We start from the raw sequence: 26358 nt of genomic DNA on the forward strand, positions 1-26358 counted from the left end.
TATTCTGCCCAACAATCTAGAGGTTCTTTTGGACTCACAGCTCTTGCTCAAAGAGCAGGTGACAGCTGTTGCTAAGAGGGCCTAACAGGTTCATCTTCTGAACCAGTTTCACCTGTTCCTGGACCGGAAGGCCCTTTAAACAGTCGCTCATGCCCCAGTTACCTCTCAATTGGACTATGGTAATGTTCTGTACATGGGGCTGCCCTTGAAGACCACTCAGAAGATACAACTGGTCCAGAATGCAATGATGCAGGCAGTGATGGAAGTGTCACAGTATGCCCAGGTGTCCCCACTGCTTTGTGAGCTGTGCAGGTTGCCAACTGGCTTCTGGGTGCAATTCAATGTGCTGGTTATCACCTATAAAGCCCTGCATAGCTTGGGCCTGGTTAGTTGGGGTATTACCTATCTCCATTTGTTCCTGCCCATCTGGTGGGGTCAGTGTTCACACTCCAGGACTCATCAATTAAGCAGTGTCATCTTGCACGACCTTGAAAGTGTACCTTCTTGGTGATGACTCCTCCCCTATGGAATGATATCCCCCCCCCTCCAGTTTGTACGGCTCCCACACTTTTGACTTTTCACAAACCGCTAAAGACCTGATTGTTCTCCCAGACCTAGGTGATTGAGTCCCTTTGATTTTTTTTTTTTTTTGATTCTGACTTCCAGTCAGCTGTCTTCTTTTTTCTTGATATATTTTGTTTTCTTTTAATTTTTTTATGTATAAGTTGCCCCGAGTCAGCTTGGAGTTGGGTGGCCTCAAAATTGAAATAATAAAATAAAAATAATGTGTGCTTTGAAAGTAATCTTTAATAGAAGAGCTTTGGACATGGATTTTGTGAGAGAGAAAAATAATTTTGGAAATAAGTAGTTTATTTCTCACAAAGATTCATTTAAATATATGCATTTAAATAGGAGTATAATTTTTTTTTTTTTTAAAGATGCAGTTTAATGGAGAATTGGACTGAATCGGCCTTACAAATAAAACAGATGCAAAGTTGATATTGAGCTGGGAAAAGGCTGATTTGACTATTTCTAGTTTAGGCTCTGTGAATTTTTGTGCAAACATGCAAGAGCTGCCCTCTTATTTTTCCACAAGTGATCATGATCCAACATCAGCTGTGGCCTTTCGAATGGGCAGAGAGGAGGGTGGGGGAGGGTGAATGAGAAGGCGCCACTGTTACTGGCACGCTTTTCAGTGCTATGTCAAAACAGAGAAGATGAAAGATGCTACAACACTCTGGCTTGGAACTTCAGACCAAAGCCCCCCCCCCTTCAAAGCTTCATCCAGATCTAATACCTGTCTAATACACGTGAAAAGGATTTTAGGGTAAGAGTTGATCATAAGCTGAAGATGAGTCAGCAGTCTGACAGTGCTGTTAAGAAGGCAAATGTCATTTTGTGCTGCATCAATCAAAGCATTGTTATAACTCCACTCTATTCTGTATTGGTCACCAGGCATCATTTAGGAAGAATGGTCCTCATTGCTTCTTCCTAACAGATGCCCAGTGTGCATAAAGCTAAGGTTGAAGTAGGCAACCTTCTGGGGTTGAAGTCACATTTCGAATTCTGAGAGCATCTAGTGGGTACCTTCAAAACATTGCTGCCATGGAACACTTGCCTACTCATAAAATGGTTGCAACAATGATCTTGGTTAGTTACAGAACATCAATTTACGAGGGGATAACTTGCTTCCTATCCCCTACCCTGAATGCAGAAATGTGGGACCTTTCTGGGATCCAAAGGCATTGCAGGAAATAAATATGAGGAGAGAAGCTGGTGTTTTGCTTTGCCATATACCACCTTCCTATTTAACTGCGTTGTACAAAATGATATATGATGATGCAGGAGGAGGAGGAGGAGGAGGAGGAGGAGGAGGAGGAGGAGGAGAATACTAAGATAATTAAAAAAAAAAGTCAGGTGGGGCAAGCAGCCTGGTGGACACCAAAGACAAAATCTTGGAGGTATATTTTTCCTCCAAGGCACCATGTTGCCTTTCCATGAGCTTTGGGGCAGGGAAAATGAGGCCTCCCTTGAGCTTTAGGTTGATTTTGTCCCATGGATTATGTTGTGCCCATGGTTGGATGGATCATTCATACCCCTATTTTGTTGCACAAGAAAAACATCTTTTGCAAATAAATTGAAAATGATTGTATGCAGGAAACATATCTTTGATACAAATAAGAACCACCAACATAATCATTTCTCAGAAAAGAATGGCATTTTGTTGAGCTATTAAAAATACATTTTAAAAAAAATGGGGGAAATGGTTTTATGCTTCCCACTACCAAGCTGTTTTTTAAAGTTTTAATAAATATTAGCTACTTTTTATACAGAACTTGTGGAACTACAGATCCTAGTAACCCCATCCATTATGTTCAGTGATAACAAATGCTAAATTCTGTAGTTCAGCAACATCTGGAGGGCCAATTCTCCACCCCATTCTGAAGGAAAGGAATTGAATTTATCTCATAGTAAGTGAGCTAAATTGTGAGTTATACGAATCTAATCATATAGAGTAATCAACTTCATTATTTTTCATGAGTGAGGTTTTTCCCTCTATATGCAAAGCAACCTTGTGGAAAAAATGTTGGTGTTGGAACGAATTTACTTCTGGCTCAGCTATAGTACAAGAATAACTACTCTGAAGCTGCTTTTTAGCTGGGAATGCTTGAGCTCTGTAGAGCTCTGCAAATGGGGTCAGATTGCTTCCCCATTTGAGGGTACCCTTGCCTCATCCTTCTTCCTGGCTCCTGAACTTCCACCATCCTAGAGGTCCTGTAGGAAGAATGCTGACTAGAGAGCTTTGCATCTCCCCTCACAATCCAGGAGCAGCAAGCAGGTGTGAATTTCTCCCAACTCAACAAAGGCAACCCAGTGCACAAAGCCTCCCTCCCTCCCCAAAATGTGAGTGAAGGGATGTTTGTTCGCACAGGATCAGTGGGAGTTTGGAAGGCCAACAATTTTGCTCCTCATTTCTGAATTGACAGAAGTGAGGATGCTCATGGGTCATTTTCAAACTGCTTTTGAGAAAGTGGGGAGTGGAAAGAGTTGGCCTGTGCCAAGTGATGTAAATTTGCTTCTGCAATATGATTTCAGCTATGGGGGAGACAATATTACCTTCACTGAAGCAACAAGGCCACCTGGTTTATCTCAATAAATCTGTTTGTGTGGCCTCAAATCGCTTCAGGCAGTGCTGCTGGAGAAGACACCTCTCATTGTTGGCCAAACTGTTTCCAGGGTGGAAGGCTGCAGAATTGCCTACAGTGTGATTGGAGCTGAGTAACTGGAACAACTGTTGGTGCACTCCAGTGGGTGTCTCCAGGCTGGATAGTTTTGCTGTGCACTGTGGGATTGCCCATAGTATGTGCCATAGCTGCTCAGTATGAGCTTTGTGAGAAGAAGTTGAGAGGAGTTCTGAAATGAAGAAAGGGAGAGGAACATGGGTGCTTTGTTTCTTTCTTGAAAGAAAAAGGACTAAGTTGCTTCATGAGACAGCTTAAAGAAGTGCTTCATTTGAAGTTTCTTCAAAGCTTCTCACGGACCTAAGAAAAATAATGTGGGAGTGGCCAAAGTTTCTACTCCAAAAGTAGTCTATTTAGTCCTAGAATATTCTGTAGTCTTAACATGTTTAATCTAGCTGAAAAGATACAGTACTTGGGAATGAGTGTTGAAATTTCAAAAATCCAAAGAGGCTGTTTTGATTACTATTTTGCTGTGAACAACCATAGAATCAACTGGTAAGTAAGCCATATACAGTGCCACTGGTATTAGGAAGGAAAAAAAAGTAATGATTCCAGAAGTTTTTGGAACTCAGACTTAATGCATTATTTCACTTAGTTTAAAGTGAAATATGTAAAAACCATTGATGCCTAAATAAGCCTATTTAATAAACTGCCTTATGACCAGATTATAGTTGCCTAGGAAAATGTAGAATTATTAAGAGAAAGGATGAATGAGTGAACATTTTCACTCCCATATTAAGTTTGATTCCATTAAGCTGACCTCCTGTCTCTGCTTTTTTCACCTTTTTAATCTTTTCTTACTTCAGGACTTCCTAATCTGTGCAAAACTGATTAGATCTTTATCTACTTATCTCTTACAGTCCTTTCTCTCAAAGAATAAAGCAAGTCTATGAAAAGAGTTCAGTTAATAACATTTCATGTATATCATTCTAATAATGCAAACGTACCTTTTTTTTATAAGGCAACCATATTGGGGAATAAAAGTATGAAACTCAACTCATATTTCAGGGTGAACCTTGTTAGAAACTGCATAATGAAGAGATGTGGTATTAGATAGTAATGCTGAAGTTATAAACTGAAGTTCAGATAATTCATTGTTTGGGAGTGAGACTCAAGGGCACTTTTCTCATTTGGGATTTTCAACAAGCAAACAGTATTTCAGAGTGTAAATACAGAGGAAAGTCAAAGAACAGGGAAGTCCTTTCACCAGAAACTCCCTCACTCTTCAGTTAGGAAAATTCTATACTGTCACCTTGATTTCTTTTCTTCTTTGAGGCAGTTTAAAAAGATACCTTTGGGTAAGAGATTCTGGTTACTTTTAATCAAAAAGTTAAGCATATTGGTAGTTTACAGAAGTGGTAGATTATTTTGTGAAATATTATCTTACACATGTGAAATAAGCCATTTCCGATTTAACAAAGACGTTCTCTTACATTTTTAAACATGCTTATTTATACTCCATACAAATACCTGTTATATCACAGCTAAATTCATTTTTAATGGAATCAGTTCAACATTGACCTAATGGGAGGGAGGGGAGACCTTCTCTTAAAAGGACTAAAAATGTGACCAAAAAATGAATACGTGTACCCTTCTAACTAAAATAGTTCTGGATCTCAGTAGCATTTTCTTCTGAGTAGACAGGAATAGAAATGCACTATTAATTAAGCAGATGTTTTGAATCTTGACAGCAGATATGGGTTGCCTTATCCTGTTAGCAATGGGTATAATGTAACTCTGGGTACCAATTAAGAAACAAACTGTAGAAAACAGTGCTTCATTGAGTGAGATGGACTCAGTAGCCTAATTATACTTTTTCAGTGTTCAGCTTCATTGCTAATATTCTTAATGTTTAGAAAAACGAGCTTCATTTCTACTTCTTTTTCCTTTTAGGCCCTACTCGCAAAATGCCACCCACTGCCAGTGCCATGGACTTCTTCCAACTCTTTGTCCCTGACAATGTGCTAAAGAACATGGTGATTCAAACAAACATGTATGCCACGAAGTACCAGGAGCGGTTTGGGAGCGATGAGGCTTGGATGGATGTCACCCTGACAGAAATCAAGGCTTTCCTTGCATACATGATATCTACAAGCACTCACCATTGCGAGTCGGTCCTCAGCATCTGGAGTAGTGGTTTCTATAGCAACAAGAGCATCGCATTGATCATGACTCAGACAAGATTTGAGAAGATTCTTAAATACTTCCATATTGTGGCCTTTCGTTCGAGTCAGACTACACATGGCCTCTATAAAATCCAGCCCTTTCTGGACTCTCTGCAACATAGCTTTGACTCTGCTTTCAAGCCTTCCCAGACACAGGTGAGATTTGATTTTTGGGTTGTGGAAAATCTTAGCTTACTCCGTTCTTGCACTAAAACTGTAAAACATATAATGAATCAGCATGAAAACCTAATCTGTAAAGGAAGAGCATGGAATGCAAAATTAAAATGGAGCATGTGGGAATGTATTTGCATGTTTGGTTTCTCAGGGGCACATCTAAGATTTTTCAGGGCAAACCAACTCAAATGTTTAAGATGCCTTTATGGTTCTACTTCTCAGTGGTATACAAACGGTGAAGGTGGGCTTGATGTCTGCCTTACAGTTCTCAGGTATGGGGGCCCACCTTCTCTTGTGCCATGTTTCAGTAGGAACTGCAGCAGAGGAGTGTTGTGGGCTACAAAGAGATGTCTCAAATGTTGTCTCAGGGATGTTGTCTTAGCAACATACAAAGTCCTTCTGAGGCTTTCCAGGGACCCTACGGTGTGAGGCCAGTGATGATTACATTGAAGGAGTGCCCTCTGAGTTCCAGGCATCTGCTAAAACACAGCCTCTGGACTGGAAAATCCTGCAGTGGCTTCTTCTCCTCCTGAGTCTTCATAACCAGAGTGGAGGAATGAATCTGATAACAGAGCATCTACTAGAGATATATCATGCAGTGATTCAATTGACATGATGAAACCAGTTAGTTTTCCTTCTGCATTTTTGAAATCCAGACTACTAACATGATTTCACAGTCCAGTCTTCACATACTTCTTTAGCTCCTCAGCTTCATAAATGTTGGAGGCAGAGAATTTAGATATAGAGGTGAGACAGAAGATGCTGATGCTTTTGAAGTGTGCCATATAAAGTAATCTCAGGGTCTTTTTTCTTATAGTTGTGGAGAGAGGGGGAATGATGACAAGTCCATGGGCCCTGTCCCCTCTGTTGTATGTTGGGACTGTACTCATGTGGGCTTTCTGGAAGATTATTGTGGGCTCCTCCAAGCCCCAAAGGCTGCAGAACTGGCCACAGGAGAAATATAGGATAAGAAGCTTGTATTTGTGTGTACGCATGTGCACGGACATGAAGAATGACTGAAGAAAGATTTATTTTATTTCAATTGAGACATAATGTGACATGCTGAAATACAGATCTCCCTCACTTAAAAGAAAAATAAGAGCTATAGGAATCAAGACCGTGGTGCTGAAGAAGGATATGCATGACAAGTCCTTGTTTGCTCTATAAGGGAAGCCATACAGGTGTTGCATTTCATTTGGGAGTGTGCAAAAGTGAGCAGGCCTTTAATCATTAAACTTTACAAATGTGCTTAACTGATAGAAAAGAACGAAGACAGCAACTTATCCTGCCTGATGAAGACAAAGATAAGAATGACAAAAATAAGTCAAGCACCTTAAAGAAAAATATAAGGTGATATATTAAGAAAGAAAAATATGTAATATTTACTTTAACCTTCCCAACCTGTTTCCCCATTGTTCTCCAGTTTGACTAGATTTCAGTTCTCATAATCTGCTATGACATTTGGATGTCAACAAGTGGAAGTAGCTGGCACAGAACCCGATATTTGCCTGCTAATGTTATTTAAAAGGTTCTCTGATATACTTAAAATGGATTTGAGATATGAATCCTGCATATTGCTTCTATTTCATCTTAAAATGGAAATAACTTTGGCAGATTGGAGCCCATGTGAATGACACATCATGATGTATATGCAAATCCACCCTGAGTTTAGGCAGATACATAATTTGATTACAAATGAGCCTCCCTCTTAAGGTTTAAAATTCTTATGTTTATTTTTGTAAGATGGTTGACTAATTCCAGTAATGTAATTAAGATGGAGCCAGTCACCAATGAACAGGATAACCCTGCACCAAAATAATTAGTTGGTGGGAGCTACAGATTTTAATTTTGATAGCCATAAATCACAAGAATACTTACTTCAACATCAGTCTTCTAGTTATGTTATTTCTTTTTATCACTAGCTGCTAAACTAATTTGAAGTATGAAACCCCTAACATCACATAATATGCTTTTTCCAGTACAACCAACATATTAAATTAAAAATATGCTTTGAAACAGACTCTGCGACATGCTGTCCCCAGATTTATGGACTTCAGTACTCATCATTATTATCCTGCACAGCCACTGGCTATGGAATGATGGAATTGAAGCCCAACACACCTAGAGTACAATGACTTTTCTCAAATGGTTACTCTGAAAGCTAGTGGTAAGACCAGGTAGCTATTTTGTTGAGACAGAAAGAGTCATACATGCCCTCCTTCACTCAGTGGTTGCCCTATAAAAAGACAGTTTCCATTTAAGAATTAGATTCCACTGTTACAGAGAATATAGGGGGAGAGCCATGTTTGTCTATGGAGGCAACAAATTAGGAACCTGGTACAGTAGTACTTTTTCCAATTAACAACATTTATTATAGAAAAGAGATTATTAAATAATCTTTGCCAACTTAATGGCCATGAGTAGCCTCATATATGACTACTGTATATATCATTCCCAATATGACGTTATCAGTGCACCTGGTAATTGTATAAAAGTTTTCTTGAAAATGCAGGAGCAGAGAGGTCCCCCCCCCATGTAAAGAGTACAAGTTGCATCAGGAGCAAAATCTCATTAGTATCAGAGAGCTTTTTTGCTACTTCAGATACTACTGCAGGAAGATGGTAGTCCCAGTAGGGATTATGGTAGCAGCAGAATTAATATTCTTCCTTCTATGCACCTTGCCTGGATATTTGCTTAAACATAATATACTTAGGGCAAAAGATCTGGGCTGCAAAAATCTGGATGATCGCTAGATACTATAACCCTTTACTGACCAACGTTGCTTTGCTATAACCCTTTACCACAAATGTCTGGATTTCTCCAGCCCAAATCTGAAAGCCCCAATCATCTCTGCTTTGATTCTGAGATTGATAAAAATCAGTGAGTTTAGTTAAGACATAACCTAGATCATTGTGGTGAGATACGGTGCAACAAACATGCTGAATTAAATCAGCATTTTTCACTGGTATCAATTCAGCATTTAGATTCTTCTAGGTGATGGTAACCAAGTGTTGAGACCTCAAGTAAAGCATGTGCATGTGTGAATGTATGAGAGGCTTAAAAGCTTGATCAGACCTCTAGTTCTGCCTTTTGGATAATCTGAATGAGTATCTTTCTAATTCAAAGTTTCTTTTGCTATGAATATTTTTTTTGTCTATGGACACAGTTTGAATAAGAATTGTACAACATTAAACAACTTTTAGAACATCTGGTTCTTTCTACAAATCTGTATTTGACTGCACCTGCAAAACCGCTACAGCTTTTAAACTGGTGTTGCCTCTTGGCTAGCCTCTCTTTCAGACTAATGGAAGAACATGGATTTCAGACTGGCAGATGCTAACGTAGCCCTTTTGCTACGGTTTAATACTGATTTTGAATGAATTATTCAGAATCTTTTAGGTTTGGCACCTCATTCTGTTGACGATGTTTTGGATATTGAATTTATTTCCTAATGTACCAAGTGTGACAATTATTTTACGGTGGTGCATAAAACACTAAAGAGAGCCAAAATAAATAGGATGCTATTTAATGCTTTCCCTAATTACAGAAGGCAGTTACTGGAATAAATTTTGTATTATATGTAGCACGTTGGAATGTAGGAATTAAATATTCAATAATATTGATAGTCTGGAGCTTCCTTTTGTTTGGATCTTGCGAGAGGGATTTCCAAAATTCCACTTGGGAACATGGAAAAGTAGTACATGGGATGGATATATTATTCATTGGACATGGCATCCTCTCTTTCTACCTATCAGCCTTCTCCAGGTAGATTGGGACGAGATATTCACATGCTGTCCCTGTCTTTGTTTCTCACCTGCCTGTTGTTAGCTAAATATGCCTCTGTACTCAGGGGAAAAAAGGGAACTTCCTAGTTCTCTCTCTCTTTCTCTCTTGCTTCCCTATTCAAGATGTAGTTTAAATAGAAATAAAGCTTTCCTATCCCACATATTTCTTAATAAATTGCTTCAAATCCTACCAAATGTCTGCTACCATTCATTGATAGCTGGGCTAAAGGCCAAACTCTGCATCCAAGACAACAATATTATGAACTTTTATTTATTCTTTTTAAGTGGGACCTGCTGCTACTTAATTACTCAGTATTATTTTAGTATTCTGCACATGCCCGGGAGCACATCCTCTAATAAGGACTGCCGCTGAATTAAAATCTCCAACATTATTTTTGTCTTGTTTATAATTCTATCCTGACCTAAAATGGCTCCCATGGTCTCTTTTAACCTCCTTACTGGAATACTGGGTTTGTTGATTTAAATATTCTTAAACAAATAAGTGGTTTAATAATGATCTATAGCTTTGGGGCAAAATTAAACAGGTCATCTACAGACTCAGTCAAGTTTTATTTAAAGCAAGGGCTACAGTCACCTTTTAGGTGTTCAGTGACATACAGGTTGCTCCATTTATCAGTCTCTAGACCCTTCCACCCTAATTATTTCTCTCTAGCCAGCCTCACTCCTAATACTGAAACTCATTTGAGAAGAAAATTGCCTAGATACAGATGAGTTCAAAACTTTATAGAAGTCAGCTATTGGTAAAGGAAAAATTCAAAACCACACTGAGCCCTTTTCCACTTAAAAATTAGATTGTAATTCATGGTGGCCACTTCCATGAGACCCTCCATCCCCATCCCAGAATAATCCTCAAAAATGAAATGCCTTCTCAAAAAAATGGGACAAATAGGGGTATGGATTTGCATAACCGGATTAGCAGGATTTGCTAAAATACAGGCACAGCCCACATTATATCTAATTATATAATACTAGGAGAACTACAATAACATGACTTCCCCCCCAAAAGAACTCTCCTTAATTTATAGTATCTGCCCCCATCCCCAATTCTTTCTACTACTCAATATATCCAGAACAACTCTCCCATTTTTAAGGTTAATTATTTGAGGAGAAACCTCATATTCCTTTCAAAAAGAGAAAAAAGAAGAGGATATGAGCTGCTCAGAGAAAATATAGAAGCATAACAGAAAATAAAAAAAGATAGAATGACTCAATTCTGAGTTTGGTGTAGTCTTTTCTGAGAAGAAGTAGTGCCTGTGTGAGCCTCAGCAAAGAGATTCGTTCCACAGAGGCAACCTGACTCTCTTTGTTGAAGCAGAGGTCCAACATTTTGCTTTGATGAAGCTCTTTGTGTTGCCTTGAAATTTCTCCTTGTCTGCTGCCTGTCCCTTGCCAATGTCTTACAAAACGTCTTCCAGCATTGCTGAAGGCCTATTACAGAAAGCAAAAAGGCATGTTTTCTTGCATGCCTGCCTCTCCTTTTCAGTGCTGGAGGAAGTATGAGTTGTGGGGTAAGCAGTGCTTGAAGAGGCAGGTGATAAACCTCTGTAGCACTTATCACTGTTTTTGGTAAGTAAGGCCAAGGGAGCTTCAGCATTCACCAAAGCTTGCTAGATCTGCCAGCAAAACTGTGACAGGTAACAAAGCAGAACAACATGGTTGCTTTGCTCTTAGAAGCAAATTGCCATGTTGCTTGGCAAAATAGTCTGGGGCAAGGCTGTGCTCATTGTATCAAAGCAGCTTTTGGCTGGGCAGTTGTGATGGGCAAGTTAAAGAAAGGAGGGGAGGAGGAGGAGGAGGAGGAGGAGGAGGAGGAAGGATGCAACTCTAGTTGCTTATGAGTTTGCAGGGTGATACATCTATTAAAAAAGCAAATGCAATTTTAGGCCACATCAATATAAATATAATTTCCAGTTCACATGAAAGAAGAGTTCTACTCTATTCCCCATTAGTCAGACCCCATCTGAAGTACTCTGAAATAGGAAGGGAGGGAGGGAGGGAGGGAGGAAGGGTGCAGCAAAGATTATCATGGGACTAGATCTTACAAGGCAAGATGGAAAGAGCTGTGTATTTTTAGCATGAAAGATGCCAGGAGAATATGATAGCACCTTTCAAGTATATAGAGGGGTATCACAGAAAAGGTCAAGACCTGTACTCAGAATCCAGGGCATGGAATAATTCAACAGTGGAAACAATCACCAAGGAAGGTGATGAGGTCCCCTCTACTGGAAGCATTCAGAAGTTGGACAGTCTTCTGTTAGGGATGCTTCAGTTTGGATTATTTTACCAAGCATGGGATTAGACTCAGTAGTCTAAATAGCTCCTTCCAACTCTATGATTTTGTGCTTTGCCCCCTTTTAGTCTGGATCCATGGACCTCTGCTGTGGATTGTGCCACCCCCTACTACTGCTTTGCTTGCAGAAGGAGCCTAGTTGGGCTGTCAGTGGAAATGACACCACAAATGGGGACCATGAACAAGTACAGAGAGAGTGAGATGGAAAGGGATAATAATAGCGAAGTGGATGAGGACAGAGCCAAAAGGAAAGAGAAGACAGAACTAGAAAGAAGGCAGAGAAGACTGGAATTGACATTTACTTCCAAAATAATTCTAAATGCAGGAAAGGCTGCCAAAGGTACTAAGCAACCCAAGGCTAAGATGCAGAGAGCTTGGAAGAGAGTTTCAGATGGAGAGGATTGTAAATTAGAGGATGCAGAAGCAGAAAGATAAGCCAGAAGGTACAAGAGATCAGGAGGGATAGGAAGATGACAGTTGGGTGAGGGGGAAGGGGAAGGAGAAATTGACAGAAATAGAAGAAAAAGGGAAGGTAGTCTTAAGTGCTGATTGCTCTGAAGCACAATGGAAGGGAACCGTTGCCTTCCTGAGCAGTTTTGTGAGCCATCATCATCATCATCATCATCATCATCATCATCATCATCACCACCACCACCACCACCACCACCCCTTTACTAAGATATGGAACAAGCAACCACCACCACAACACAATAATTATAAATGAAAATAATAAAATTAGAACCCAATAAACAAATATTAACCCTAAAACAACCAATATAACAATAGATGTAAAATAATGCCCCAGGATAGGACTGAGTGTGTGTACGTATGTGTGTGTGTGTGTGTGCGCACACATGTGTGTGTACCCATAATAATTTTAAAATATTATTAAATAATTTTAATAATATGAAATTGGTGTAACCTCCAACAATCCATGTATTCAACACAGAGTGCTGAACTAGATAGGAGCTTAACTTGATTCAACAGGACTTTTCTTATGTTCTTATCTACCCTATATAGAATATCAGCTCATACCCACCCAGGCTCAGAGCTTGCAGTCTCCTTCCAGAGCAAGCAGTCTCTTTCCAAGGAGTGGGAAGAAGCATTCAGCTTTCCCGGACTTCTTGTTCTCAGACCACCTTAAAGTCAATCAGATAATCTTAGCTACTGAAAACTTAACCTGTTCAGCATAACTACAATCAAACTTGGGGGGCAGGGGCCAGAAGTGTCAATTCAGCCAGAGAAAGATGTAAGAGAAGCAACAGAATAAAGCTGTCCCAGGAGCTTCAGATACCTTTGATCTATATATGTGTTTACTGAATATTTTTGATGAATGAGAGTTGCTTTGAAGTATCATTCCACATAGAAGGGTTGTGTCAGCCAACAGGCCCAAAAGTTTCAAAATTTTCATCTCATTCTGGCTGGAAGTAAGGAGGAATCTCCTTTCTAGTGAAGAATGGAATAGGTACTCAGGTCAACTAGTGAGGCTTCTGGGTCTTACACAGCTCCCCATATCTGTGGTTGCGCTCTCTCTCTCTCTCTCTCTCTCTCTCTCTCTCCCCCCCCCCTTCTCTCCCCCGTGCACACTGTGCTTTTCCATGAGGTTGTGAATCTCTGATGAACCAATAAGAACTGTATCAGTGAAGATCTATACCACAGTTCTGGCAGGGAGGGGAGGGGAGGGGAGGGGAGGGGAGGGGAGTGGAGAGGAGGGGAAAGGAAAGGAGAGGAGAGGAGGGGAAAGGAAAGGAAAGGAAAGGAAAGGAAAGGAAAGGAAAGGAAAGGAAAGGAAAGGAAAGGAAAGGAAAGGAAAGGAAAGGAAAGGAAAGGAAACTGGGGAGGAATCACATTAAACAGTAATCACAGATCTGAAGACAGGCAACTCTGAGTTTAAAGCCTCAAAATCCTGAGTTATGTTTTTATTCCTCTTTCAGATAATAATACCACAGTAAGACAGAAAACAGCACAAGACTTCTAGGCTTCTCTGGCAATGAAGAGATATACATTTAGCTGTGGGAAGGTTTCTTTTAATAACACTGGGTTTCGATCAGGCTTACCATGAATTTCTGGGTCATTACATTGACTGAGAAGAAAGAGATAGGCTAGTTTGGAATAAGGGATAACCTCTTCCCTTTTTGCTATCACACATTGTGCTTCTTATTACATGGGGATTTTTGAGGACCCCTCTTTCTCTATCTTGAGAACATAGGTTGTGCTCATGGGAATCACACAAGTGAATTATTGTACACCCCTCATGCAGATGGCCTAATCTGTGTCATTTCTGCAGAGATATCATGGTATACTATGCTGGTCTATGAGCATAATAAAGATTTGATTTGATTTGTCATGATATGCATGACATCATCATGGCTTCTTACAAGCCCCTGTGGTTGTGCTAAAGAGTTTTAACTGCAAGGTTGGGGAGCAATTGCAAGGGCAACAAGGGGAGGCAGAGAAATGGTAGGTGCATTAGGAATGCTGTACATATCCTCTATGGTAGGAAGGGATTGCAAGAATCCCCTCCCACCATGACATGTGTGATAGTGTTTATTCGATTTTTAAAAAATGGCAAAGGCCAGATTAACAAACTGTTCTAAGCTGTGGTGTACCGAACAAGCCACAGTTACCTGAGTTTGTGCCTTGTTGTAAGCCATAAACCACAATGAACAAATCACAGTGACTGAATTCACACTACATGCCAAGCCAACTCAATAAACTGGGTTTTTCACAACATTGTTAGTGTAGGCCAATTTAATTAGAATAAAACTTTTTTTTTAACTTTTGTAGAACTTAGACCATTTGATTGACTTCTTACATTTTATTCACCTTAAGCTCTTATGGTTTGGGCAGTTTATTCCTGATAGCATAACTGCCTCATAACTTGCACAGTTGTTATAGTCTTTGGAAGAATAAGTTGTGGCTTGAAAGCTTTTTTTTTTTTAAATAAGTTAAAGGAAGCTGATTAACTATGCAAACTTTGGAACAACAAGGTTAAGTGCTCTGTAGCCAGTAGAAGTTCACCTTAAAGGATGTAAAATTAATTTTTCTTGATCTTGACATGAGGTTTATATAATGGAAAAATATATTTTGTGTTCCTGGAGATGCAATCCAGAAGTTGAAACATTAACTCACATGGTCTAGACTTGTTTTCTTTTTCCTTCATTCCGGACAATTGTTAACGCCACCCTAGATCAATCACTGCTGGTTATGGATACTTAAGTCTTGCTGGCTGTTTGCCCGGCAGTTGCAATCTATCAAGGCATCAAGAACTGTGGACCTTTTATGCATGGGGGATGGGCCAAGGCATGGAAAGGCAAATCTATTCCTGCCTGACAACCAATGGATATTGCTGATATCTAGCCTGTCAACACTGGCATTAGGCTATTATTGACAAAGGAACAATAAAAAAGATTTTTTAGTTACCTGGTCCTGTGATGGAATGTATCTATGAAGGGGGAGGTGATGTGATGGTATGCAGTAGAGATCCAGGTGGGTGACAAGAGGCAACATAGTCCAGAGCAGGAGCATGGGAAGAAGAAGAGACTTAAGATTGCCACTCCCTAGATTCTCCCAGAGTATATTTATTAGGTTAGCATAGTATAGATTTAGTCTGGCAAGATTCTGTCTATATGGTGTAAGCAATAAAGAACTGAACTTGGCTGGATTGCTTCCCTGTTGTTCTTGGGCTGGGCCTGACAGGTCCCATTTTTTGTAATTGTTTTGTTTATGAATTAAACTCCCAGGCTGTCTTTGTTATATTATTTTGTTAATTCCATGTATGTAAATAATTTCCTTATTTAAAAAACCACCTAGTTTAATTCTATCTATCTATCTATCTATCTATCTATCTATCTATCTATCTATCTATCTATCTATCTATCCCCAAACCAAGCAATCTTATTATAGTTTAGTGTGATGTGTGAACACTTAGTGATTGGAATCTAAGAGCTGTTTATCGAGTGTGGCCTCTGTAAGTTAAACAGGCATAACAAGGTTCATACCCATTTGGGTAATCACAGAGGAATGCTGATATATTCCAGACCCAGTTAAACAGGGATTAACACCAGACAAACAATCAAGCAGAACACAATACCCTAATCAAGGAACTACCAAGGAGAAAACCACACCCCCACCAACACTGGCAGGCCAAAGTACTGTATATAAACAGGGAGCAAACACCACACTCACTCGCACTGATATTACCTAGTCAGGTAATGAAACGTCTGCAAGCAAACAACCAACCTCAGAGAGCACCAAGGACTCCACAGTTCAACTCTGAGCTATATATATTCTCTTTCATTAAAACAGTCCTTTGTTTGACTGGGTAACCTTTTGTTTGCTTTTTAAGTGCTCATTTAATAGTTTTGATGCTGTTGGGTATCTGGAGAAGCAGAACGCAATTGGCAAGAACCAACATGAACTTGGCCAAAGTTTAACATTCTGGTGGGAATTATGATTACCAAGCTGGGTCCTCAGGAGGAAACAAGTTCATTATAAACATTTTACAACTTTGTCAATGCCAAAGAAAACATTGCAATTTATGATGGTGAATTTTCTGTACAGTACTTAAGATGCCATGGTCAGGTACTACACCTGAATTTTCTGATCTACATAATTAGAATCTGTATTCAGCAATCAGAGATACACTTCAACAAGAATTATGATTTGAATAATTTATAATACCTGACTAATGCCTTTTCTAGATATTGTTCACAAGCTTCTTTGTTGCATGGAGTATTTACTGTGAGAATTGAAGCCATGTTACAAATCTGATGGGTGGGGAAGAGAAAGGGGAGGGAACTTTAAAAAAAGTTATTTAATAATATCTCTGGACTACTTTCCCTCCAACTTGCTTAGAATCATAGGTGGCATGACCTTAAGTTACCTCCAGAATAACCCATTAAGTAGGATAGACCACTTGTATAAGAGATTCATTCAATTTTGGGATGCTTAAGAGGATTTCTCAACATTGTTTTCTAGCCTAGGACCAAATAACATTACCATATTATGACTATAGGTACTCCATGAGCCTCTGATTGATGAAGATCCAGTTTTCATTGCCACTTGCACAGAACGAGAATTACGTAAGAGGAAAAAGCGGAAATTCAGTCTCTGGGTACGACAGTGCTCATCTACCGGTTTTATATGCCAGGTAAGTGCCAGAAGGATGGATCTAAGTTCCAAGCCACTGTTGAAAGAAGCGGTGTGGCCTGTTGTCACTTTCAGTTAGGCTACAGTGTAGAACTAGCTTCTATCCTATACAGAAAAAAGCATAGATCCAAGTTTATAGATGTGTGATTCATGCCCAGTTGAAGTTTCCCCAAGATATTGAGTAGGAAGATAAGTTTTTTTAGTGCATCTTCCCTAGCAACAGATCACTGCATACAACAAGTAGTGAAGCAAGAAAAAATATTAAATAGTCCTAAGAGATTTCATTGTCATGGGGATGATAAGCCAGTGTTGCAACACACCTTTCCAAAATGTGTGCTTTTGGGGGCAAATCTGTGAGTACAAATCTGATGAATGCTACCAAATTCCATTCAGTGATGTTAGTTCATACTATGGCTATGTACAATTTGATGGAGTGTAGCAATTTGCTTCCACTGAAATCCTGACAAATTTCTTTTGTGTCCAGTCCTTCTGCTAGTTTTCTCCTAAGTGAATATTACATTATTCATGGGAAGTTGTAATTTCCCATTCTTCCTGATTCAATTAACTAGGTCAGGAGGCATGGAAATATATCTCTTAATCTCACTGAGGGGCTCTTATGCATCCAAAGGGCAAGATATAATTTTTAAAAATATAAATAAATATAAATAAAATTCTCCTGAGCTTAAGGAGTAGGCCAACAAGTCCTGCTGTGTCTCCAGGAAGCCCATCCTGCAGTCAGTTTTACCCAATACATGTTTGGACTCAGTTACAGTAATGATGAGTACACTGTTGGGAGACCTGAAAAAACAGGTTAGGGATAGATTGTCATGGAGAAAATCTATCTTGAAGGCACATCAATCAATCAATATACATGTTTGTTTAAGCCAGGGGAAAGAGCTGGCAGGGAGGGCTAAAAGATCCATCAAGCTACATACAGTAGGAAAGTTTGGGCTTGGCTTATAATGGACCATGACTTTCTGAACAGGTATTCTGAAATTCCCCCCTTCTACCTTCTGAAATCTGTCATGTTCATCAATTCAGTTATTTATTGCATTTATATATTTCCTTCTTTCTAGGAGCTAAAGCTAGTTCCCAAGGGTCATCCCCATCATTTTATTCTCAAAACAATTCTACTAGCTTAGGTTGAGAGAAAGTGATGGTGATCTTTAAGGCTGAGCCCAACCTCTCCTATGTTAGTCCAGGATTTTCACCATGACACCACACTGTAAGTTGTTTCCTACCCTAGCACTGATCCCAAAAGCTTACAGAGTAGCTACGTTTTCAACTCCTTCGTTACAATATTAGGTTTCATCTAAGGGAAAAAGGCACAGTAAAGCAGTTCCCATGCATAAGTGTCTATGGGGGCAAAAGATGCAAATGAAATCACATGCATCATGATGTCATTATACATTATGCAAATTATGTCATCTTTCATGATGCTACTGATGCAAATTGCATCATTTGCATGACAAAAACTTAAAGCATGTGACTTCATTGTGGTTTGTACCAGATGCTTACATTCCCATATGACTGAGTGTGGCAGAGACCCTTGTAGACAGAGGGGTGGGGAGCTGACTAGTGAGTAACAGAAAGTAAGCACTGGACTCTCCAAAGATGTAAAAAACCTGCTGAAGTTTATTCTCCCCTGTCCCTTGAGCATTCAGTAAGACTACGCAGCATGAGGAATAGCTCTCTTCTCTGCCTGGACAATGAGCTGAATCCTGGCCAGGCAGCACAGAAGATGTGGGTGTTTGTTCACACAGGCCTGATAAGTGCTCTTATCTGGTAGAGCACTTTCTCTGTAGGCTTCTCTTTGTTCTCATCTGGCACCTCCTTCAGGCTCCTGCTCCTTCTCCTTCTTCCCCCACATCTACCCTTTCCTTGGAGCAGCCTTTATGCTTAGCAGTCACTGGGTCTGCAGGCACTCATTGTCTGATGTTGTGCTTACTCCCAAGGAGGCTGGTGTTTTCCCTTCACCACCCTGAGTTACTATGAATGCAAGTTTTTTGTTTAAGCAATATGCTGTTTTGCTTTGTGTGATAACAGGAACAGAAACATCTATAGATTACAAAGCAGAAATGTTAAAATGTAGCCATTTCAAATATACCAGGCTATACAGGTAATTTATGTTCTCTTTATCTTCATTAACGTATATCATCCTACTGTTGGGTCCGTGAATAGGGATGGTATTCAGCATATCATGAGATCAACCTCAACAGCTTGAACAAAGAAAAGCAAATGACACTTGTGTTTGCCTCCAAATAACACTCACAATAATCTCAAGAGCTTTTGTTTATCAGCGTCTTGAGAGCACTTTCTTCATATTGGAAAAGGGACATGTGAGAAAGGATTTTTATGAAGTTGTGAAAATGAACACTTCAAAGCATGAACCCCTTAGGTCCATGGTTGCAATGACAGATGTGGGATTTTCCCCCCCTGCGACTATATACTTAAATACATATTTGGCTTTATGTTGACGACCTCCTGGGTGCATTTATACAAAGGCGAAGTTGAAGTCAACCACTTATTTGGAGAATGCCTGCTGTTCTGTGCAGGAAGAAAACAATAATTTGCTCAGTATTATAAAAGAAGCTTTAGTTGTGGGGGAATGATTAGTCTTAGCAAGAGATATAATTGAATTAAATGAGAAGAAATGGTATTACTGTATCTCTGCTGCTATCCTTATATATGCATATTCCCAAAAAGGAATTTGTACAAACCTAGGCTTGTTTAAAAAACTACTTGGAGGCTAAGTTTGAATAACACACTATACTTTGTTTAAAGTTGGGATGGGTAATTTGTAGTTCAGTATGTTGGAGATATCAAGCCATTGCATTAAACCATAATATGGTTTATTTGTTTGGATATATGTTGCATGAACATAGCAACTGTGATTTATTAATTAGGATTTTGTGTATCATATGAACCTAATCCTGCTGTGTCCTAGGGTATCAGCATCCACAGAGAATGCTTCTTTTTAATAGCAGCCCACCCCTCATTGATCAAAGGATAGAACCTGCAAAATGATCTCACATGAAACTGAAGTTTGTTAACCTCATATAAGACATTCACATACCTGTGATCTAGTAGTTTTTAGAGGCCTGTTTTGATTTAGAGAGAATCTAATAATACAGCTGTGTAATGATAAAGATTTAGCTTGTCCGCCTAGGTAGCAGACCCAACATAGTTGGGAGAATAAAGATCAGGGTACAATTTGGAATTTAGATCTCTGTAAATTGGAGTTGCACAACCTTGAAGCTCCAAAAAATGTGGTCTTTGAATACTTTGGGTACAGTCCCAGAAATTCCCACTGAACTGTAAATATTAAAGTTGCAATGGGCCAAATTATTAAATACAAGGGAATACTGTATTAAGCTTGACTGTATTTAAGTTACATACATAATTTAAATTAAATTAAATCAAATCAAATGTTTTTTGGCCCTGCTGTGCCGATCTTATGCTCTTTTTTGGCATGCTGTGTTTCAGTGCATAAATCAAAATCAAGTGCAGTTTTCAAGCCATAAAAAAAAGTTGCCCATCCTTTTATGTAGCAATGCAGGAGTATAGGCAAAATTCATTTGATCTGCATTTGAAAATAAACTAGCCTAATTTTGACCAAATATATGAACTTAGTTATTCTTTTAAAGGCACTTCTGTGAATTTGCTGATGCAATTATTTAATAAAAATGTGTACAAAAATGACAATATTAATGTAAATATTGCTGTCCTTGGGAATACTTTGCAAAAAAATGCACATATGAGACAATACTGTTTACAAAAGTATATATTAACAGAAATGTGCAAAAATGCACATTCCCCAACTGAAACAGAAAAGGGATAAAGTAAGTTTCAGACTGGAAAATAAGAAACTGGAACAGATGTATCCATCCCCTCTCTTCCAAAAGAGAATCAATTACAAGCCAGAATCCCTATCATGAAAAGAAACTGGATGGAGGAAGAATGCAAGCACAACAGTAGATAAGTTAACTAAAAGAACTGAGAGGGAACCAGGCAGGCAAGGAGAACAAGTAGTGGAGGAACAGCCAGTCAGGGCTTCAAGAAGAAAATTAGTTTGAATTAGTGAGTTGTGCAAAGCTCTACACACCATAGCAAAAGCATTTATCACTCTATCAGGACAGAAATTATTAGAGGTCTATCTTGGAAGAGTGATGAACCCTGGAAGGCAAAGCTCTGATTGCTTTCTCCATGATTAAGGAGAAAGGCAGCACAGCAGACACTGAGGAGGTTTCCATCTTCTGTAGTGTAGTACCCAAAAATCCAGGAGACCATGCATCAGACAGGAAGAGAAAAGTCTTAGGAGAGAAGCAAAGAAGGACAGAAAATGGAGAACTGTGGGAAGACTATTCCAAAACTATTATGTCATAAAGAGTTTTCAATTACACTGTTCTCTGAAATCTATGTCAAGAACTCTCTAAGAAACAGGACAACATTCTGGCAGACATCGAGCTTGGAAACTCCAAATGGACATCTTCTAGCTCAGGGTTCCTCAACCTTGGCAACTTTAAGATGGGTGGACTTCAACTCCCAAAATTCCCCACCCAGCAAGACTGGCTGGGGAATTCTGGGAGTTGAAGTCCACCCATCTTAAAGTTGCCAAGGTTGAGGAACCTTGTTCTAGCTGAGCCCACTGTTTCTGTGGTTGATAGCTATACATTTAATCCTGGATCAGATTCTGTCCTTTTCCATTCAGGAAATCCTTCACCCCTTCTAAAAGAGCTCTTTCATCCCTGCTTCTTTCACAGGGAGTGGAAGAAATATTTAATTTTTGGGAGAGGTGACCAGGGGGAGTCTGTTTGGTTTGTCTCACTTCTCATTTCTTTCACGTTCTTACGGATATACCCTTGCTTCCTCTAGCAAAGTGCTCTTTTCCTTCCTGTAGTTACATTTTCTATCCAGTAAGGAGGAGAATATGGTATTGCCATGTTTGTGCACAGGGGTCTTTTTACAGTGAACAAAAGGAAACAAAAAACCAAAGGATGCCTTATGCTACTTCCACTGGATGTAATAAAGTCAGGCAACCTCTTCTTTCTCCTGTCCTCCCCTATCTCCCCGTTGAGACTATCTAAATATATGCTCTGCATTTGTTTGGCTCTCCTGTCCCTTCCTTGCCTAAATGGGAAAAAAAGAGAGAAAAAACAGTGGACATGTTGGCTAAAGGCTATTATAGCCTGTAGAAGGGAGTAGATGCCACAGTTTTCTCCCCTCCAGTTTTAAATGGTTTTGTGCTATCCTATCTTTGTTGGGCAAGGATAAGCAAGTTTTGCCTGTGCTTTTCTAGCTTGATTGTTGTTGTGGTGCCTTCAAGTCAGTTAGGACTCCTGGCAACTGCCTGGACAAGCCCCTGCAGTTTTCTTGGCAAGGTTTTTCAGAAGTGCCTAGGAAGCCTCCTCCCTAGGGCTGAGAGAGAGTGACTGGCCCGAGGTCACCCAGCTGGCTTCATGCCTCAGGCAGGACTAGAAGTCATGGTCTTCCCAGTTTCTAATCTGATGCCTTAACCACTACAGGTGGTCCTCAACTTACGACCACAATAGGGACTGGAAAATTCATCATTCTTCAGTGTAGCTGTTAAGTGAATCATGTGACCACACCCAATTTTACAACATGTTTTGGTGGTTGTTAAGCAAATCACATGGTCGTTAAGTGAATCATGCAGTGTCCCACTGATTTTGCTTGTCAGAAACTGGCTGAGAAGGTCACAAATGGCGATCATGTGACTCCAGGACATTGCAACTGTCACAAATACATGCCAGTTGCCAAGCACCTGAATTTTGATCACTTGGCTGCAGGGACGCTGCAATGGTCATAAGTGGGGCCAGGTTACCTGAGGGACTGCCTCTCCCCCACGGTTTCAACCCATCCCACCCAATCACACAGAGAGGGCATGCTCTGGACCCCCTTGGCAAAAGAACTCTGATTAGTGGGGTCCAGAAGGCGGTCCTTCTCTGCTGTAGCCCCCGCCCTTTGGAACATCTTGCCCCCGGAGGTGAGACAGGCCCCCTCACTCCCAGCCTTTCAGAGGGACTTGAAGACCTGGCTCTGCCAACTGGCCTGGGGTGGGGAGGGAGATCATCAGATGTGGGGTTGGCTAGCCCCCTAGAGGCCTGGTGTTGCTACCTTTGGCCTCCTGGATTTCCTTTCCGTTTATTTTTGTAAACGTGTCTTGTTATAAATTTTAGTTGTATATTTATTTATTGTTTTAATATGTTGTGAGCTGCCCAGAGTCCCCCATTGGGGGGAGATGGGCAGGGACAAGTTTCATAAATAAATAAATGAATAAAATAAAGTGCAAGGACTAGTCATAAGTCATTTTTTTCAGCACCACTGTAACTTCGAACAGTCACTAAATGAATGGTCGTAAGTCGAGGACTACCTGTACACCAGACAGGCTCTTTCTAGCTTGATACATGCTCAAATATTTGATAACGGTCTTAACATTTCTTCTCTGAAACTTTTTGGTTTCATGGCTCTGCTGCTCAATTGGCAGCTCCCATGCAAAGCCACAAAGTGAGAACTGAGCCAATTTAGGCTTTTCTTTTAGACTGTCATTGATACTGAGTAGTACCAGTTTCTTGGTTTGCATTTTTACATTTTCTCCTGTTGATATATATGATCAACACCTGTTTGATGAATGTAGTTGCTCTTCCTTCCTTCCTCCATCCCTTCCTCCCTCCTTCCCTCCCTCCTAAATTCTTTGTAAATTTGTGGACATTTTAAATAGAAAGCTACCTGGTAAGTTACTGCATTAAACTTGGGACAATGTTGCCTGCCCTCATTTTGAATAAGTTTATTTGGCTCTCAAGCCTTAATTGATTTGCTAGCCCTGCATTTTTTTTTTCTTCCTAGCATTCTTCCTGCAGGTTCAGGGTCCACTTTTTTCAGATCAGTCGAATGTTGATCCATTGGTTGTGACAGGAATTGACTGACTGGCTTGTCGCCCGAGCCTGACATCGTCTTTACTACCTCTGCATTGAGAGTGCAAAATATAAGCCTGGGGTGAATTTCCTTTTCAAGGGCAGGACTGTAGGAGAATTAGCCATCTGTCTTTTTTTTTTAATCAAGCAGCATTGGAGAACTAAACAATCCTTGTTATATAAGCCCAGATTCAACAGCTATGTCTCTCTGAAGAGAAAAAAAAATCTGAAAATGCAACAAATAAAAGCTGAACATTTGTATCATTCATGCTTCTTCGCTTCTTTCCACAGTGACATATTTTACATAACACTTGCACCTTTACTTTTTTTATGTGTTGGAGCTTTGAAAAATTTGTTTTACTGAATACCCAATCACGAGGGTCAGGTAGGAATTATTCCTTAACAGACATGGGACTCAAACATCAATTTAAGGATAGATAATTGCTGCAATTTTAAAGCTAGCTTGAACATCTGTAGCTCAAGAATATACCTTAAAATGATCACTCAAGACAATGCTACTTTCCAGGTACTGTTTTCTATGGGAGCATTTTATGCTAGGGAAGTATGGCAGGAATCATTCTAAAAATAAATGCAACCATAAAGGCTGCACTTGGGCATAATGGTAAACTATAGTATATTATGATGGAAACAAGTATTAGATTCCCCTTGAAGTTACAGATTCCCCTCTGCTTCAAAAAAGCGATAACGAATAGGTTGGATTTCAGTTATGTAACCAAACTCTAAAGTTAAGACCTGAACTGTGATTAATTTTAGATCTGTTTTGTTCAAAACAAGTCAGATGAATAAACCATGATTTAAACTGGTATAACCACAGTGTGAAGCTGAGCTGGCTGTTTTTAGACTAACCATTCTTAAGGGTTTAGTTCAGCCAGCATGCCAACCTGCAGTTAGACTACAGTACAAGTGAACCTTTCTGAATGCTTATGGCCATAGTGTTTGCTTCATTGCTTGAGTGGAATCTTTGACCATTTGTTGACACTTTCTCCAGGTTTGAGGTGGTATCAGCTATTGACTCAATATGTGGGTTTTCTTTGAGAACCTGGGCTACAGAGTAAAATGATTGGAAAGTCAGGAATATTGTTTCTTTTGTGTTATTGAGAGCAAGGAAACTGGCAAAACATTGGTAAAGGACTATCTAGTTAAAATCTCACCTTACCCCACTCCCAGCAGGATAGTCAACTGGGAAATGAACAAAATTGGAGATTGCAAGAGTTCAAGTCCAACACATCTGGAGGGTTCCAGGAGGGAAAGGGTTGGTCATTAATCTCTTTGTACATTAACTTTTTTCCCTGCTGTTCTCTCCCCCCACCCCCCTTCTTGCTTGATGATTAAGATCTATGCCCATCTGAAAGAAGGCAGTGGGACTGAAGGTCTGGATGCTTTGAAGAACAAAGCTCAGCTTCACAGCATAGTGGCCAAGAGTCTTTGTCAGAATGTCACAGGGAAAAACTGCATCATCTTCACCGGCCCCAGCATTACCAGCCTGAACCTCTTTGAAGAGTTTGAAAAGCAAGGTTAGTGCCAGGCTGTGCATGGATCTTAGAACAGCCAAAGTCCTTTGCGGAGCCTCTATTCTGTTAAACCTGAAACCATAATTAAGGATGCTCTTATTTCACTGCTAGATAGAAGTATGGCTCCCCCAGTGTGACATTGGCTTTTGAAGTGTTTCCTTTTCATAATGAGACATTGGAGATCATTCAGAAATGTCTCACTGTTGAGCTTTGGGGCAGGGGAGAGTAGCAAAACTATGGATGAGATAGCATTTTTGGGTCAATGAAGGATGGTTCGTGCATGTTTGGCCTTCTGCTAGCCTTCACCCTGCACTATTGCCAGGAATCATTATTACTTTTCCTCCCTTCTAGTCTTTCAGCTTGTGTGATTGGATCTTCCAACTCTTAAATTTAATGTTTAAATTTCATTTTAAAGCAGATGGTAGGCATTTCACTTTTGACTGGGTCAGAAGCACTAAAAGGTTTATTTGTTTTTTTTTAATTGTTTATTTATTTATTTAAATGATGCATTTTTCCTTGATCAAAATCACACCTATCCCTCTTCAAAACTGATATTAGTCTGCAGTAGAGAAATGAAATACCTGTTTTGTTGGACCCAGATAGGTAAGTGGGGACTGGGGAGAGAAAAAATATCACCCCTTCACCAATACATTTGCTGTGATCCATATTGAATGCTGTGGGGCTGCTTTAAAATGTTGGGAGATCCATTTTCATGGTGACGTTTAATTGAGCCCTTCAAGAACCAATTAGATTTGGCTACTTTGCTGCACATTTCACATTTACAGGAGTGTTCTGCTGGTGGAAGGGTTACAGCGGGCATGCAGAGTAGTAACTTGTACAATACCATGGCAGCTGTTTGCAACCAGCTAAGAAGCTCTTCAGAAATTATGTTACAATTTCCCCCTTAAGTTTAAACATTGGGATTTGTGGCTTCTGGAGGAACAAATGGTGGACTGAAGACGGCTTCACGAAAAGTGAAGCTGATGACTGCGGCAAAGAATGAAGAGCCAGTGAACAGGTCAGATGTTTGAACCTCTCCAGATAAAGAGAGGATGGGAGATGACCC

The 26358-nt window shown here is 39.9% G+C and overlaps 1 protein-coding gene across 1 annotated transcript in view; it reads left to right on the forward strand.

Annotated features, from left to right (window-relative positions):
- PGBD5 (piggyBac transposable element derived 5) overlaps positions 1-26358 on the forward strand; it is a 78805-nt gene that overhangs the window by 36476 nt on the left and 15971 nt on the right. The window contains exons 2-4 of the mRNA XM_088143393.1: positions 5136-5563; positions 16695-16829; positions 25115-25295. Of these exons, the coding sequence (XP_087999519.1) occupies positions 5136-5563; positions 16695-16829; positions 25115-25295 (744 nt within the window). The remainder of the gene's footprint in view (positions 1-5135; positions 5564-16694; positions 16830-25114; positions 25296-26358) is intronic.

The sequence above is a fragment of the Python bivittatus genome, unplaced genomic scaffold (genome assembly GCF_059951505.1).
Source record: "Python bivittatus isolate LINGU-HERP-01145 unplaced genomic scaffold, Pbiv_v1 ctg000020_np1212, whole genome shotgun sequence".
NCBI lineage: Eukaryota > Metazoa > Chordata > Lepidosauria > Squamata > Pythonidae > Python > Python bivittatus.